General features: G+C 46.6%; 1 protein-coding gene across 3 annotated transcripts in view; it reads left to right on the top strand.

Annotated features, from left to right (window-relative positions):
• RGS17 (regulator of G protein signaling 17) overlaps positions 1–17,296 on the top strand; it is a 136,164-nt gene extending 118,868 nt beyond the window's left edge. For all 3 annotated transcript variants that reach the window (XM_044291498.1, XM_044291497.1, XM_044291496.1), the window contains exon 5: positions 16,025–17,296. In XM_044291498.1, coding sequence (XP_044147433.1) covers positions 16,025–16,213 — 189 coding nt within the window. In that variant the 3' untranslated portion in view covers positions 16,214–17,296. The remainder of the gene's footprint in view (positions 1–16,024) is intronic.
• Positions 17,297–18,279: the final 983 nt, after the last annotated feature.

The following is an 18,279-nucleotide window of genomic DNA, read 5'->3' as shown; positions in this document are numbered from 1 at the left end:
AGAGAACCAGGATGATTGGTGTTCATTTCTCCCTCTTGCTGAGTTTGCTCTGAACAACCGTCATCAGGAATCTTCTGATAAGTCACCATTCTTTGGTGCATATGGGTTCCATCCGCAGTTTGGGACATTCTCGGGAGGGGCTCCCTCTGGTTTGCCTGAGGAGGAGAGATTTTCCTCGTCTTTGTCTACCATTTGGCAAAAGATTCAGAGTAATCTTAGAAAGATGAGTGAGAAATATAAGCGTGTGGCTGATAAGAGACGTATGCCTGGTCCGGACCTGAATGTGGGTGATCTGGTGTGGTTGTCTACAAGAAATATTAAACTGAAGGTTCCCTCCTGGAAATTGGGTCCCAAGTTTATTGGGCCTTATAAAATCTTGTCAGTCGTCAATCCTGTTGCCTTCCGTCTTGATCTTCCACGGGTTTGGAAGATACATAATGTATTTCACATGGCTCTTTTAAAACCATATGTCCAGCCCTCCTCTTTGCCTCCTCCTCCGATTTTGGTTGATGGCAATCTGGAGTTTGAGGTTTCCAGAATTGTGGACTCTCGCATTGTCCGCGGTTCTCTTCAGTACCTCGTTCATTGGAAGGGTTATGGTCCTGAGGAGAGGATGTGGGTTCCGGTGTCGGACATTAAAGCCACTCGCCTCATCAGGGCATTTCATAAGGCTCATCCTGAGACGGTGGGTCCTGGGTGTCCGGAGTCCACCCGCAGAGGGGGGGTACTGTCACTACCAGAGCTTTGAGACGTTCTCACAGCTCTGTTTCTCCACCCCTGTGATGATGTCACTACTAGAGCTTGGAGGACTTCCCTCTGCCCTGTTTCTCCGCCCCTGTGATGAGGTCTTTACTTTCGGTTTCCTTCCTCCCAGCTGTCCCTCCTGTGTTTGATTTTGTTGCCTTTAAATCACCCCTCCTCCTCTGTAGAGGTGCGGATTATACTTTTCATTTGAGCTGTATCTCTTGCTTGAGTATCTTCACCTGTGTGATATCTTTTCACTGGATCTGTGTTCTGCTGAAGCAAGTACTTCGGATACTGTCTGCTGACTTTGGATCTGTTTTCACTGCAGCTGCACCTCCTTCAGTTAAGTGTACATTCATTTGTGATTTTCTGTTTGCTGGATCCCAGGTGACCCTGACTCCCTCCGTGTCTAGTGTAGGGAGCCGGTGGTTGTGTCTCCTCACTATTGTAGGGTGTTCAGGTGTTATATAGTTGAGGTACGAGGATATGTGATCATCCACCATTGGGGTGTCCGCATAGGCTGAGCAGCTTAGGGAGAGCTTTTAGGGTCTGACAGGGGTCACCCTTTATCCTCCCTAGTTCGGGTCCGGTCAGTTGCTTTTCACTGTGTAGGCTCTTGTTGCTCACTTACAGCCGTGACATCAGCATGCACACACTTCAGGAAGGAATATAAACCGCAAAGTGAAGCAGTCTGGGAAGGGATTTAAAGGGATGCAATCAGTGCAACTACATGACAGCTGAGAGAGGCTAACGAGATGAGAAAATGAAAGTAAAACAAAAGGAAGCTCAAGGAGGAGGTTCTGAAAGGCATCTGTCAGAGCTTCTCAGATGTCTGGTGGTGACACCCAGTCATGAAGTGGGGAGGGTGGGAACAGCATGAGAAGTCCACAGAGTAGCCCTATGACATAGTTGTGAGGTGAAAGCATCAGGAGGAGGCCATAGAGTGGCACAATGACAGAGTGTGGAGGTGGAGGCAGCATCAGGAGGCCACAGAGTGGCAAGGTGACATAGTTTGGAGGTGGCAGCAGCATCAAAAGACCACATAGTGGCAAGGTGGCATAGTGTGAAGGTGGCAGCAGCATGAGGAGACCACAGAGTGGCAAGGTGACATTGTGTGGAGGTGGCAACAGCATGAGGAGACCACAGAGTGGCAAGGTGACATAGTGTGGAGGTGGCAGCAACATCAGAAGACCACAGAGTGGCAAGGTGACATAGTGTGGAGGTGGCAGCAGCATGGGAATTCCACAGAGTGGCCCTATGACATAGTTGTGAGGTGGAAGCAGCATGAGGAGACCACAGAGTGGCCCAATGTCAGAGTCTGGAGGTGGCGGCAGCATCAGGAGGAGGCCACAGAGTGGCACAATGACAGTTTGGAGATGGAGGCCACAGAGCTGCATAATGACAGAGTGTAGAGGAAGCAGCAGCATCAGGAGACCACAGAGTAGAAAGATGACATCGTGTGGAGGTGGCTGCAGCATCAGGAGTCCACAGAGTGGCACAATGACAGTGTGGAGGTGGCAGCAGCAGCAGGAGGCCACAGAGTGGCACAATGTCAATGTGGAGGGGGTGGCAGCATCAGGAGGCCACAGAGCGGCAAAATGACATAGTGTGGAGGTGGCAGCAGCATTAGAAGACCACAGAGTGGCAAGGTCACATAGTGTGGAGGTGGCAGCAGCATGAGGAGACCACATAGTGGCAAGGTGACATAGTGTGGAGGTGGCAGCAGCATCAGGAGATCAGAGTGACCCGGTGACAGAGTGGCGAGGTGGGTGGAAATACCAATACCAGCTGAAGATGGTGGGGGAAAGAAGGAGCATTTGGCATCAGATGTGTGGCATCAGGCGGGTGGCAGCATCAGAATAGTAGCTGAGGCAGGTAGCCAGAAGAAACCGGTCTCTTTTGTCAAAGTGTTGGTGTGGCACCATGGATGATTTAGTCTTAAGCATCAGGCATTAGTGGGTGGAAATCCTGGCTGATTCATGCCTGATTCATCTTGACAAAGGTCAGTCTCTCCACATTTTGGGTGGACAGGTGAGTTCTTCTTGGGGTAAGTATAGCCCCCGGCGCACTAAACACCCACTCTGATGCCACACTACTGGCTGGGCAGGAGAGCTTTTCCAGGGCAAACTCGTCCATCGGATCTTCAATATGGGGTGGCAGGCTGCTGTCCAAGTATGCCACCACCTGCTGGTTCAGGTTATGCTCCAGGTCTACCTGCTGCTGCTGATGAGTAGTTTCTTCACTAGGTGGGTGAAGAAAGCTGCTCATCAGTGACTTTAGACTCAGGCTGCTGCTGATAAAGCTGATACTGCTCCTGCCACCCCACCCCTCCCCAGCAACTATGGCAGTGTAACGTGAGTGCAGAGGCCCCCCCAGTCACACCTGCGAGAGGATGGACGATGGCGAAGATAGGCAGCAGCCAACTGACTACATAGGATGTCTCTATATTAGTTCAGTTTGTGCTCCCTTTTAGCGGATGTAAAAAAGGCCCCCATTTTGGACCGGTAGAGAGGGTCCAACAAAGGTGGAGAGCCAGAAGTTATCCCTCTGGAAAATGGTGACAATTCGGCTGTCACTACGCAAGCAACTGGGCATGTATCAGGCCATTTATGCAAGTGACTCAGAGGGACTCCCTGCCTCCATCTCCACTGCATACTGCCACAGTGTGTCTGGGTCCTCTGCCTCGTCTTCCTCATCGCGAAGAGGCAGAGACAGACATTGTCGCAGGACCAATGGCGTGAGAACGTGGAGGCGGAAGCGGCATCACCTGGCCAAGTGGCTGGTGTGGCTGTGCAGGAACCACATTCACCCAGTGGGCCGTAAAGTACACGTATTGTTCCTGACCATAGTTACAGCTCCACACGTCGCCGCTGCCGTGCATTTTGGCAGACACACGGTAAGCCCTTACCTGTGCATCGCCGGACTTGTGAGTTAAGATGGCAGCCCGCATGTGTTCGCTAGCGAACACTGCGAACTGGCCATCACTGAATAGCAAATACATTTTTCTTTTGCCACTAATACACGCCACAAAAGGCTTTAGAACATATAACTGCACCGCTGAACAGCAAATATATTTTACTTTTGCCAGTAATACACGCCACAAAAGGTTTTAGAACATATAACTGCACCGTTGAACGGCAAATATATTTTACTTTTGCCACTAATACATGCCACAAAAGGCTTTAGAACATATAACTGCACCGCTGAACGGCAAATATATTTTTCTTTTGCCACTAATACACGACAAAAAGTGCTGTAATTTTAGCACTTCACCACACAACGGCTACTAAGCCCTTTTTTCCCACTAATACAAGCCAAAAAATGCTTTAGAACATATAACTGCACAGTACAAGGGCAAATAAGACGTATAAATATTTCCTTGTAATAAACCCTGTTAATGGCTGTAACACCCTAATAAGGCTACTTTCACACTAGCGTTCGTCGGTCCGCTCGTGAGCTCCGTTTGAAGGGGCTCACGAGCGGACCCGAACGCAGCCGTCCAGCCCTGATGCAGTCTGAATGGATGCGGATCCGCTCAGACTGCATCAGTCTGGTGGCGTTCAGCCTCCGCTCCGCTCGCCTCCGCACGGACAGACGGACAGCTGAACGCTGCTTGCAGCGTTCGGGTGTCCGCCTGGCCGTGCGGAGGCGTGCGGATCCGTGCGGATCCGTCCAGACTTACAATGTAAGTCAATGGGGACGGATCCGTTTGAAGATGCCACAATATGGCTCAATCTTCAGGCGGATCCGTCCCCCATTGACTTTACATTGAAAGTCTGGACGGATCCGTACGAGGCTATTTTCACACTTAGCTTTTATATCCAAATATAATGCAGACGGATCCGTTCTGAACGGAGCCTCCGTCTGCATTATTATGATCGGATCCGTTCTGAACGGATCCGATCGAACGCTAGTGTGAAAGTAGCCTAACAAGAACGGTTTGCTGGAATCACAGAGCTGTATAATGGCAATTTGTGTCCCCGGTCAGTGCAGAAAGGTGTAATAGTTTTGTTCCTATTACCCAGGCTGTAACCACCCCTACTGAACCCTGTTCAACATAAGTGCTGTGGAATGATTTCTCCCTATCCTTTCCCTACACCTTGAATAATCCTTTCCTTCACTTGGAAATCGTTTATTTAGCACAATGAAGTTTTTTCTAGCACTGTCCCTAGCGCCTGCTGACGTCTCTCCCTGCACTAAGTACACTGGAAAATGTCCAAGATGGCTATTTATAGGGCTGTGACATCACAGGGCTGGCTGCTGATTGGCTGCATGCATGGCATTATGGGTGATGCCGCCTTCCCATAGTTCCTTGCTCCATGTCCTCACACGTGCAGCAGCCATTTTAGGAAAAAATGCGATACGTTACCACAAAGTGTGAGGAAATTTGGATTAGGTGCGAATCAAATTCGGATCGAATTCCACTTCGTCAACTTCAATTCGTTCATCTCTACTGATAATGAGAAACATTGTAATATATCTCATTAGAAAAAAAATCCCTTGTACTCCACTTATCAGACTCCTTTTCTGCCGCCTGTATTTTGCACTCACTCTGATTTCTCTGCTAAAATATGTATATATTAGGCAGAGAGCGACAGATTTTCAGCTTTTGTGAAGCATCGGGTTAAAGCTGCTGTCTATAGAAGTCTGTGGAGAGGGGAGGGATGAGGAATGAGCATCTGCAAAAAGACATATGCAGACACACATAGACACTGCTGCTGCTGACTCTAATAAGTGGTTTATTGTCTCATCCTAGAGCTGGATTTACAGCAACTCTGATCAGTTATATGTCATATGATGTTGCTTCTGTGTGAGTAATAGATAGATATAGGGGAGCAGGATCTCCTGTCCTCTGTTTGCTGTGTATAGCAGACATCATACCAGTGGAGAAATAATTTTTCTGTAATAAGATATTACAAAGTTTCTTATATTTGCTTATAATGAATTATACAAATATTAAGGTACGCTTTAAGACACATATAGATATCCACTCACTCACTCAGCAGTGTTAGCCTGAATATGTTCTGATTATAAATTATTTTACAAGACCTGGGTTGCTGTGTTTGCCGGGTTGTAATATGCTCTGTCTAAACTGCTGCCTAGAGGTTGTACAGACAGCAGCAGAACTAAAGATAATCAAAGTTGTTTCAGAACTAACTCCAGCTGATATACCTGGATGTAAAAAAGCTGACACTACAGTTCAAAGTTTTTGGAAAATGCTAAACTTAAAAGCATGTAATTCATTCTTCCTTCAACGCTGGCAGTTTTACAGAGTTTCTGAAAATCTGATTTGTGTTATTTCCTTTAAACTTTAAGCCTTCCAATTTTCTTTTAGAATATAGCATAACAAGCATTTTTTAACTCAATTTCACTGTATGTTGGATTTAATGTTTTTTCGCTGTAATAAGCATGTTGATATTCATGGGGGGGGAGAACAGAACTGGATCGCACATCCACAATGCTATGCTTTGATCTAACTCGCTTATCAGCGCTATAATAAAGTGTACAGCCCCCCGTACTACATGCTGTACAAGAGGCATTAGTGTACATTTTGATCAAAAGGCATAAGCCCACTCACCACGACAAGGAAGCCTCTTTTGAGTGGGACCTACTCTGACAAAAAGGCGCAGAGCAGTGAGGTGACAAAGCGGTAATGCCCTGGTAGGCGGCGGGACCCAGGAGTCAAAGCAGCAACCCTGCTGTCTGACAATGCCACCCATGGCACTGGGTCCCACCAACCTACCAGAACAGCACCACAAAAACAAAGGCCATCACGCAGTACTGCACCATGTGAGTAGCTGTCTAATACAACATGTCCATTGCTGTCAGGAGCTACAGGTCAATGACCACTATATGCAGACTTGTGTGATTAAAACCACCTGTGCCGAATGGGAGGAGTGCTGATACCAGTAAAGAAAAAATTAGACATTAGTATTCATGGGGGGGGGGGGGGGGACAGAACTGGATCGCGCATCCACAATGCTATGCTTTGATCTAACTCGCTTATCAGCGCTATAATAAAGTTTACATTCCCCCATACTACATGCTGTACAAGAGGCATTAGTGTACATTTTGATCAAAAGACATAAGCCCACTCACCACGACAAGGAAGCCTCTTTTGAGTGGGACCTACTCTGACAAAAAGGCGCAGCGCAGTGCGGTGACAAAGCGGTAATGCCCTGGTAGGCAGCGGGACCCAGGAGTCAAAGCAGCAACCCTGCTGTCTGACAATGCCACCCATGGCACTGGGTCCCACCAACCCACCAGAACAGCACCACAAAAACAATAAGCATGTTGATAGGATATGCTTTAAATGACTGATAATGGGGATCTGGTCTACCAAATAAGATGGAGGGATAAGTGGTAATGTCACATTTTAGTAAATAGGAGATATCTAGAAAAGTGAGTTAGTGATCAGACTAGTGGTCCCCAGACAATTGCGGCCTATTAAATATTAATATACCATATATGCCTGTTACAGTGTTTCAAGAGACATTGGAAATCTGTGCCCATAAATCTAAGAATCCATCAAATTTGTCAGGTTAATATACCAGTAATTCCTTAATTTTTTTTTAATCTAAATTCAATTATGTCTGCTGTTAGCCAACATTAGGCAAAGCTAAGAGAGGTATATTAATCTGTCTTGAGTAAAGGTTTCTAAAGATAATTACATTGTTATCGGTTTTATCCCAATCTGTTGTGGCGTTCCAGAGATACAGCCATTTTAGTTAATATGCAGATGAGGTCTTAAGAGCACAAATTAACCCCATCATACTGGATGTTGACACGCGGGACCAGAGCATGTCAGTGGCAGCGGGGGAAAAAAGGAGCTGAAACCCAGCTGCTGGAAGAAGGTAAGTATGGTCCAGCAACATGAAGGTGTCAGGCCGAAAGACCCCTGAATGTACACAAACCCTTTAAATCCTTGTACAAACCAAAAATTATGAGTTTTATGAAGTTAAATAAAATTATTCTACAATAAGAAGTACTCTGGATATTCCAGTTGGATTCTGAGTATTTCAATTTCTTTTTTAGATAACAGGTACACTTTACACAAAGTGATTTGCTTGTATTTAGAGATCCTCAAAAACAGAAACATGCTCTTGTTAGTCCGCTCATATCGAGCACTGCTGAGTCAGGTCAAATCTTAAATACAATGTCACAATGAAAGAACGTCAAATCCACACTTCTCCAATGATATTAGTGACAGGTATTAGATGACACGTCTCACGTGTAAAAATCCTCACTAAGGCCTCATGCACACAACCGTGCGTTTTTTTGCGGTCCGCAAACCGCGGATCGGCAAAAAACGGAAGGCGCCACTGCTGCCTTCCGCAATTTGCGGAACGTAACGGGTGCCGGCAATATAAATGCCTATTCTTGTCCGCAAAGCGCAGACAAGAATAGGACATGTTATATTTTTTTAGCGGGGCTGCGGAACGGAGCCACGGATGCGGACAGCACACAGAGTTATAAGTTGTCAGCAAAAATTTGTAATGGAGGAAATTTCCTGATGTGTGAGTTTTTCTCCATAATCGTTCAGCAAGCATCGCTAGAGCGAGTTTGAGACATCAGCCAGGGTTGCTTTCGTCTCTGTTTGGAGTTTCTTAGTGTAGGGGACACTGCTTTATCTAGTGTCACAGGGCCAGATTTATCATTAGCTCAAGTCAGAATAATGGAGTGAAAAAGTCGCAAATTTTTGCGCAATCACTAAAACTGCGCAAAAATGTGCGACTTTTTTCTGCTCTGCACTATGCTCGCCAGTTTTCTGAAAGTGGGCGTGTTTTCTTATGTAAATTAATCTCTAGACAGATTTACTATTGCGACTATTTAAAAAGTCCAGTGAGGACCATGCTTATCTTGTGAGACTTTTTAATAGAACATGCGACTTTTTCGTAAAGACGTGTTACTTTTTCGTAAAGATGTGCGACTTTTGTAAAGCTGCTTACTGACGGATAAACTGCTACCGTCAAACCACATTTATTCCAGTCTTAAAGGGACGATCATAAATCTGACTTGGCTAAAACTGACTTTAGCCATATGTGAAAGTGGAGTGAGCTGTCAGAGTCATAATACATCTGGCCCATGGTTTTTTGCAGCCAGATCAGGACAGGAGATAGAAGAAATTGGGGAAAATGATGACTGTAGAGAGGCTGTTAGTTTGAGGTCAGTGGCATGTAGATTTCCGAATGTGTGGTAAGTAAGAGTGTTCTGAGATGGTTGAGAATTTGTGACAATGAAGGAGTGAAGCTTGTGGTCAGAGAGCAGTAAAGGAAAGTTAGTAAAGCTAAAAACTGAGCAGAGCTGGAAGAAGACCAGGTCAATAGTGTTACTGTCTTTATGCATCTGAGAGTTAGAAAGTTGTGAAAGGCTAAGAGGGTAGGTTACAGATAGAAGCTGGGTGTCATGGTCTTACCTTCTTGCCGTTCTCCTTCGTTTGACATGTGCTGGCGGCCATCTTGGTTTCTGGGTTTCTTGTAGCCTCCCACCCTGCGGCTTCTCCTTCCCACTGGGAGGAGCTGGATGCCCAGCTCATATATATAGGAGGTCTGTGGCTTCAGTTCCTTGCTTGGTCCTCCTGTGTTCACATGCTTCTAAGACTGCTGCTGCTTCTGGTTCCTGATCCTGGCCTCGTCTGACTACCCCGCTGGTTCCTGATCCTGGCTTCGTCTGACTACCCCGCTGGTTCCTGATCCTGGCTTCGTCTGACTACCCTGCTGGTTCCTGATCCAGGCTTCGTCTGACTACCCCTCTGGTTCCTGACCTCTGGCTACGCAAGACCCTGCTTCGGTTTAGCCATCCGTTTGGACTTTTGCTTACAGCTTGATATTCAATAAAGCCTTCTTATTTCCACTTATCTCTTGTTGTACGTCTGGTTCATGGTTCCATGACATTAGGACCAAGCCATGAATTCTGACGGTACAGGGCCATTCTCGCTACCTACGCTGGTTGCCAGACTTGATCAGCAGGATCACCTGTTGGGTCGGTTCGCTGTGGCGTTGCAAACCCTGCTTGAACGCACGGCTCATTTCGCTTCCGTTGCCGATGGGTCGGTTGTCGCTCCTGGGCCCGCTCCTACTGCCGCTCCGGTTGTTGCGCCAGAGTCTACCCTGACACCTGTTGCTGCGCCTGCGGTGTCTCGGGGTATGACCGGTTCTGCCCCCCTTCCACAGCGCTTTGGGGGAGAGCCAACTCAGTGCCGAGGTTTCCTTAACCAGGTGGGCATTTATTTCGAGTTGCTGCCACATGCCTTTCCTACTGAGAGATCAAAGGTGGGCTTCTTGATCTCGCTGCTCTCGGACAAGGCCTTGGCCTGGGCCAGCCCTTTATGGGAGAACAACAATCCGGTGGTTGCCGAGTTTTCCGGTTTTGTTGCTTCTCTTCGGAAGGTATTCGATGTGCCGGCTCGTGCTGCCTCTGCTGCGAAGCTCCTTATGTCCATCAGACAGGGTTCACGATCCGTAGCTGAATACGCCATTGAGTTTCGTACCCTGGCAGCAGAGGTGGGCTGGAATAATGAGGCTCTGGTCGCTGCTTTCTCTCATGGTCTCTCGGATGCCTTGAAGGATGAGGTTGCAGCTAAGGACCTACCAGTGGAGCTCGAGTCTCTTATTTCTTTCTTGATTTTGATTGACACCAGACTCAGGGAGAGACCTTCCTTTAAGGAGAGCCTGCGGAGGTCTTCTAACAGATTGGCGCCTACGTTTGCTGTCCCACCCGTGCCTCCCTCTCCTCCCACGCCTCCTGGGGATGACTTGTCTGGGGGTGAACCCATGCAGCTGGGGTTTGCTCGCCTGTCCGAGGGGGAGAGGGTACTCCGGAGACGCGAGGGCCGATGCATGTACTGTGGTCTCGGTGGGCATTTTCGGTTGGCATGTCCGAACCGTCCGGGAAACGCTCGCACCTGAGATCCTGTCGGGGGCAGATCTTGGGTGGAGTCTCCTCGTCCCCGGTTTCCCGTGTTGACAAACCACTGATCACTGTTGTCCTCTCCTGGGTCGGGGGCTCGGTGACGACCCAGGCGTTGGTGGACTCTGGTGCTGGTGGTTTGTTCATTGATAGTGTGTTCGCTGCTGCCAATTCCATTCCTCTGCAGCCTCGAGGTTCCCCACTGGCTCTTGAGGCGATAGACGGCAGACCCCTTCTGCCGCCACACGTGACTCATGAGACCCTTCAAGTGGGGATAGCCATTGGTGCCGTTCACAGAGAGTCGGTCTGTCTCCAGGTTATTTCGTCTCCACACTACTCGGTGGTCTTGGGGTACCCCTGGCTCCAGAAGCATAATCCGACTTTCGATTGGAGATCGGCCGAGATCCTCTCGTGGTCACCGCAGTGTGGGGCTAGTTGCATCCATGGGCCTGTCAAGTTGCTGTGTACTTCCTCGGACTCTCTGTTGCCTCCTGAATACGAAGAGTACCGGGATGTATTCGATAAGGTGCGCGCGGTTGCCCTACCTCCGCACCGCCCATACGATTGTGCCATAGAGTTACAATCTGGTGCCGTTCCTCCTCGTGGCAAAGTCTATCCACTGTCGGTAGCGGAGAATGAGGCCATGGAGGAGTACGTGAGGGAGGCGCTTTCACGCGGACACATTCGCAAATCCTCGTCCCCGGCAGGGGCTGGATTTTTCTTTGTGAAAAAGAAGGGCGGTGAGTTGAGGCCTTGCATCGATTACAGGGGTCTCAATCGCATCACGATCAAGAACGCTTACCCGATACCCTTGATTTCCGAGCTGTTCGATCGCCTCAAAGGGGCCACGGTCTTTACCAAACTCGACCTGAGGGCGGCATATAACCTGGTAAGGATCAAGGCGGGCGATGAGTGGAAGACCGCGTTTAACACCAGGACCGGTCATTATGAATCCTTGGTTATGCCCTTTGGGTTGTGCAATGCGCCCGCAGTCTTCCAGGAATTCATCAACGATGTTTTCCGTGACCTGTTGCAGCAGTGTGTGGTGGTCTATTTGGATGACATCTTGGTATATTCTGAATCCATGGAGGCCCACATTATGGATGTCAGACGAGTGTTGCAACGGTTACGAGAGAACAGGCTGTTCGGTAAGCTTGAGAAATGCGAATTTCACCGATCCCAGGTAACATTCTTAGGTTACATCATTTCCGCTGAGGGGTTCTCCATGGATCCTGAGAAGGTTTCGGCTGTCTTACAGTGGCCCCAGCCCAGTGGTCTCCGTGCCCTGCAGCGCTTTTTGGGCTTCGCCAATTATTATCGGAAGTTCATCAGGGACTTTTCTATGCTAGCCAAGCCTCTCACGGATCTGACCAGGAAGGGCAGTAATTTCCAGGTCTGGCCGCTCGAGGCCATCCGAGCTTTTGAGGCTCTAAAGTCCGCCTTTGTGTCGGCTCCGATTCTGTCGCATCCCAACCCTGGGTTGCCCTTTGTCCTCGAGGTGGACGCGTCTGAGACGGGAGTAGGCGCCCTTCTGTCTCAGCGTAGAACACCAGAGGGTCCTCTGCTTCCTTGTGGGTTTTACTCCCGGAAACTGTCTTCCGCGGAGTGCAACTATCAGATTGGTGACAGGGAGTTATTGGCCATCGTGCAGGCCCTTAAAGAATGGAGGCACTTGCTCGAGGGTTCGGTGGTTCCGGTTCTCATCCTGACGGACCACAAGAATCTGACCTACCTTTCTGAGGCCAAGAGATTGACACCACGTCAGGCCAGATGGGCTCTGTTCTTGTCACGTTTTAATTACGTGGTCTCCTACCTACCCGGTTCCAAGAACATCAGAGCGGATGCCTTATCACGGCAGTACTCCGAGCTGTCCGGGGAGGAGTCGATTCCGACTTCGGTCATACCTCCGAATCAGATCCTGGCCGCCATTCGCACCAGCCTGACCTCTCCCCTGGGTGAGCAGATTTTGGCGGCTCAATCTGGTGCTCCCTCTGGGAGACCCAACGGCAGATGTTTTGTGCCTGAGGAGTTGCGCACTCGGTTGTTGCGAACCTACCATAACTCCAAGGCCGCGGGGCATCCTGGAAAGAATCAGCTGTCCTGGGCTGTTTCACGTCTGTTCTGGTGGCCTTCTCTACGTTCCGACATCGCCGCATATGTAGCGGCATGCTCCGTTTGTGCCCAGAGTAAGTCCCCTCGGCACCTTCCGTTGGGCCTTTTGCAACCCATAGCCACCGGGGAGCGCCCATGGTCACACCTGGGGATGGATTTCATTGTGGACCTCCCTGCATCCCGAGGCCATACGGTCATTCTCATGATTGTCGATCGGTTTTCCAAAATGTGCCACTGCGTTCCTCTCAAGAAGTTACCCTCTGCACAAGAGTTGGCCACGATTTTCGCCAGGGAGGTCTTCCGGTTGCACGGTTTGCCCAAGGAGATTGTGTTGGATCGGGGGAGTCAGTTTGTGTCCAGGTTCTGGCGCGCCTTTTGTTCCCAGTTGGGGATTCATCTCTCTTTCTCCTCGGCCTACCACCCTCAGTCCAATGGGGCCGCAGAACGATCCAATCAGGCCTTGGAGCAATTCCTTCGTTGCTATGTCTCCGATCACCAAGACAATTGGGTTGACCTCCTGCCTTGGGCTGAGTTTGCCAGGAACACGGCGGTGAACTCTTCCTCTGGGACGTCTCCCTTCATGGCCAATTATGGGTTCCAACCTGCCGTGTTACCGGAGGTATTCTCTCCCCAGGATATTCCGGCTGTGGAGGATCACCTTTCCGTCCTACGTGCTTCTTGGGTACAGATCCAGAGGTCCCTTGAGGTCTCTGCGCAGCGCCAGAGACTCCAGGCTGATCGCAGACGAGCGCCCGCTCCTTCCTACCAGGTCGGAGACCGTGTCTGGTTGTCCACCCGCAACCTCAACCTTCGAGTGCCCACTCCCAAGCTGGCGCCTCGCTTTGTTGGTCCCTTCCGAGTGCTTCGCAGGGTAAACCCGGTAGCCTATGCCCTTGCGCTTCCTCCTGGCATGCGGATCTCCAACGTGTTTCATGTCTCCCTGTTGAAGCCATTGGTGTGTAATCGTTTCACTTCCTCGGTTCCTCGGCCTCGTCCGATCCAAGTGGGCAATTGTGAGGAGTATGAGGTGAGCAATATCCTGGACTCACGCCTGGTCCGCGGTCGGTTGCAGTTTTTGGTCCATTGGCGTGGTTATGGTCCAGAGGAGCGTTCCTGGGTTCCCTCCGCAGATGTCCATGCTCCTGCTTTGCTCCGAGCCTTCCACGCACGCTTCCCTCAGAAACCGTTCCTTACTCCGCGGAGGAGGGGCCCTTGAGGGGGAGGTACTGTCATGGTCTTACCTTCTTGCCGTTCTCCTTCGTTTGACATGTGCTGGCGGCCATCTTGGTTTCTGGGTTTCTTGTAGCCTCCCACCCTGCGGCTTCTCCTTCCCACTGGGAGGAGCTGGATGCCCAGCTCATATATATAGGAGGTCTGTGGCTTCAGTTCCTTGCTTGGTCCTCCTGTGTTCACATGCTTCTAAGACTGCTGCTGCTTCTGGTTCCTGATCCTGGCCTCGTCTGACTACCCCGCTGGTTCCTGATCCTGGCTTCGTCTGACTACCCCGCTGGTTCCTGATCCTGGCTTCGTCTGACTACCCTGCTGGTTCCTGATCCAGGCTTCGTCTGACTACCCCTCTGGTTCCTGACCTCTGGCTACGCAAGACCCTGCTTCGGTTTAGCCATCCGTTTGGACTTTTGCTTACAGCTTGATATTCAATAAAGCCTTCTTATTTCCACTTATCTCTTGTTGTACGTCTGGTTCATGGTTCCATGACACTGGGTTGCAGATGGTGAGAAAGGGTTGTCTATGGGGAGGCCTTTGACTGATACCATACACTGCTATCCATCAGCCATTAGGTTCCATTGTAAAAAATATATATATATATTAAAAAAAAACAATTTCTTGGATACCATTTTATGCATTTTGTTGCATAGCATCTTTCAATATTGCATACCTTTTTTCCCCAATATTCACATGTATACTGGTTATGCACACTAATTTGGCCTCTGCCTGGGTCATTATAACCCTATAGAGACATTGAGCATGTACATCGAATTTACCTGGTGCATGTAATAAATATATAATCCAAATGTCATGTGAACCCAGCCTTACCTAAGATTAGCAATAACTCATTGCAAATTGGTAATGCAAGTTTGGTTATGTAATGTTTCAAATTCAGAATTCACCTTTCTCCTTTCAGGACAGGTATATAACTTAAAAGCAGTTTCCAGGAGTTATGTTTTGGTGACCTGAGGTCAGTATAGTTCATCTCTATCAAATTGGTGGTGGGTCATGTAACGGTCACGTCCACACACACACACACACAGGGGGAAGTATAGTGACCATTGCACTCCACCCTCACCTCTGGCCATGCCTACTTGCCTCACGAGTCCTGATGACAGGGGACAACTGGACGACAGTCCCTTACTTAGGATATGTGCAGGGAAGAAGGACAAGACAAAATACGGAACGTGAACGGACCGGGTCAGAACCAAGAGAGCTACACAGTACAAAGGGTTAAGCAAAGAATGGTCAGGAGAAGCCGGGATCAAATACCAGGAGAGTAGAGAAGTACCAGAAGAGTCCGCAAATAGTAGTCAGGTGGGAGCCAAGGTTACAATACCAGGAGGGATGTGCAGTACAGGAGGAGCAGGCAAAGGATCATCAGGGAACAGGATCAGGTGAGTATTCAGTAGTCCAACAAATATCCAGGAACCTAGAATTAACAGGAAACCTGTGGCCAGCAGGCTGCCTGTATTTATAGTAAGGTCTGAGGGTCATGTGACGTGGCTGCTCCTAGGTCTGCGCTCAAGGCAGACCTAGGAGCAGGGAGCCTCCCAGCTAGCAAAGCCGCCCTGGGAACAAGGCCAAACACAGATCCTCGCTCCCGAAGCTAAGCAGCAGGTCTGCGGCTGATGGGAGACCGAGTGTGCCTTGACAGGTCAGACTCCTATCACCTATTTGAAGAGGCCACAGCACTCATTAACATCCATCTGTCACACATCTGTTGTGCAGCTCAGGTGAGTGGGATCGAGCTGCAATACCAATGTACTATACTTGGTATAGTATGAAAAGGCCTTGATGCTAGATCGCCACCTATTAAATATTGATGACCTATGCTGATTTGCTTCTGTAAGCAACATTGACACTTAGAGATTGTCCAATATGACCTACGACCATGATGTAATATCACAAACTGTGTTATTTCCAACTTGAATTGCACAACTATATTGAGCCTGGTCTTGTATGGCAGCCCTGGACTTATGCCTTTAATTACAATCCTAACCCAATTCCTTTATCTTGTTTATATCCATAGGTCAGTCTTGACTCCAGGGTCCGGGAAGTGATCAACCGAAATTTGCTAGATCCAACACCTCACATGTATGAAGATGCCCAACTTCAGATTTATACACTGATGCACAGAGACTCATTTCCAAGGTTTTTGAACTCACAAGTATTTAAGACTGTTCTTGAGAGTACAGAAGGTTCTACCATTGACTCTTAGCTGTCATCTTTGGACAAATTACATGGGGTTTATGTCTCAAAAGAACAAATATGTAGTTTAATAACATCAGACACTGAGTTCCTGGAGAACTCCAGTTGTGCACTACTCAGGCTACTGTGAAGAATTAACAAGAGAAATGCTTTCTGTCTCCATTTTCCCAAGGTCTTTCATGCTTGATTTTGAGTGGACAAAAAAAAACTACACTGGAATTGCCACGTTTGTTTTACACACAGTTCACTTGAGCATAGGACATAATGATCTATTTGATGGACTATGAAAATACAAATTGTTTTATCTCATTCTGCATGTGTACAAATAGACATTCTCCTTAACTCACACACACACTGCAATATATAGGCAATTACATTAAACATGTACTTAGCACTATTATATGTGGAACTCTGCTGAAAGCAGAAACAGACCTTGGCTTGGTTTGCATTTTCCTATTTGACAGATATGTATTGATGAGACTATTATACCATGAAATAATATTTTCAGTGGTGTAAGACAAGGGATATTGTAATGCCAGTACACAAGAAAGCTTAGAATCCTTAATGGAGGTAATAGAGGTAGAAGTTGGATTATACTCACAGATATTCACTGCCAAATGTGGCTTTTTTATTTTTGTTACAGAGCTCACAATGTCAAAGAAGCACAAACCACATAAAGGATAAATGTCTGGATGACCAAATCTCTGAGCTGACATTGTTTATTGTTGTTATTTAAGAAAAAAATAGCATATTTATGTACATTTCAGATGTCACATACATAAAATGATTTAATGAAACTGGTCATCCAGTTTTAAAGTGTTGTCTAACATATTGTATTTCAGCAAAAAAAAGAAAAACATTAAATATCAAAGAGCTTGATACTTTAATATTTTGAATAAAATATAATAAAATGTTTACCTATATGTAGCATTTGAAACATTTTACTAGAAAAAAAAACTGTCTTTTAAATTAATATTACTGTGTGAAAAATGCTTTGAATGCTTGGTTTAAGTTTGACAAGAAGTTACCTTTTCGGCATTTACATACACTTAAAGGTTGATCTCTTAGCTTCTTCGCTTATTGCACCTCGCCTTGAAAATAAGAGAAGTTGTAGAGGTCAGCAAGAAAACCAAATTTTTTTTTCAATTTTTTTTTCAGAATGAAAAAACTGAAAACCAGTGTTTTTGCTTGTACTGTCTAAATTATGATTTTATCACTGGGTTTTCAATTTTCTATTTAACCTGCCTTTTATATTTAAATGTGTGTCTATCTATGTTTGTAGGTGTACACACATATACACACTTGACTACTGACATTTAGTTTTTGACATATAGTCAAATGTAGTATCTTTAGTAAAGCAAAGATATAATACAGATAATTATGTTTCAATTTCTACTATAAAGAATAGTGGAAAGAAAATAACGACTTAAAATATTAGTTGCATGGATTTAAAATGGCAGATTGGGCCTTACATTGTTTAAAATGTTATTGTTAATTACATGTTACTACCTCTATTTTTTTTTATTTTTTATTATTAGTATTATTTTTATTTTTTATTCATACAGGTCTAATAATTTTACTTGAAACATTACATTTTTTTTTTGCATGATTTCACCTCTAGGACAACGTGTACCATAAATATTTTACATTTGTATCTTGTACGGATATCAGGAGAAATGGATATCAAGGGCTATTATATGCTCCCTATGCAAATATTTTACTTATATTAGTATTAAAAATAAAAAATATAGCATTTAAAGAAACAATAAGTGAAAAATAGAAAAAGAATAGATTCTGTTTACACTGAGACTACTGAATATTCTGAATTTAATATTCAGCGCTTTTAAAAGGTTATTATTTATACAGTTGTAGATAAAGTGAAAAAAATATTTATTACAATAATTTCTTTAGTATAAAAAGTTTTGACTGAAAATTATATTGTGCTATTCACTGTTATATTCATATTGGTTTGATCTACTCACCAAATAAATAATGGTGGGATGACTCTCAGTTAAAATATATATGTACGTAGCAAAAAATATATATATACATTTTTTCTTTTTTTCCATTAATGTG

The sequence above is a fragment of the Bufo gargarizans genome, chromosome 4 (assembly GCF_014858855.1).
Source record: "Bufo gargarizans isolate SCDJY-AF-19 chromosome 4, ASM1485885v1, whole genome shotgun sequence".
NCBI classification, from domain to species: Eukaryota; Metazoa; Chordata; class Amphibia; order Anura; family Bufonidae; genus Bufo; species Bufo gargarizans.
The sequence above is the reverse complement of the archived record's forward strand: the minus strand, read 5'-3'. Positions and strand labels throughout refer to the sequence as shown.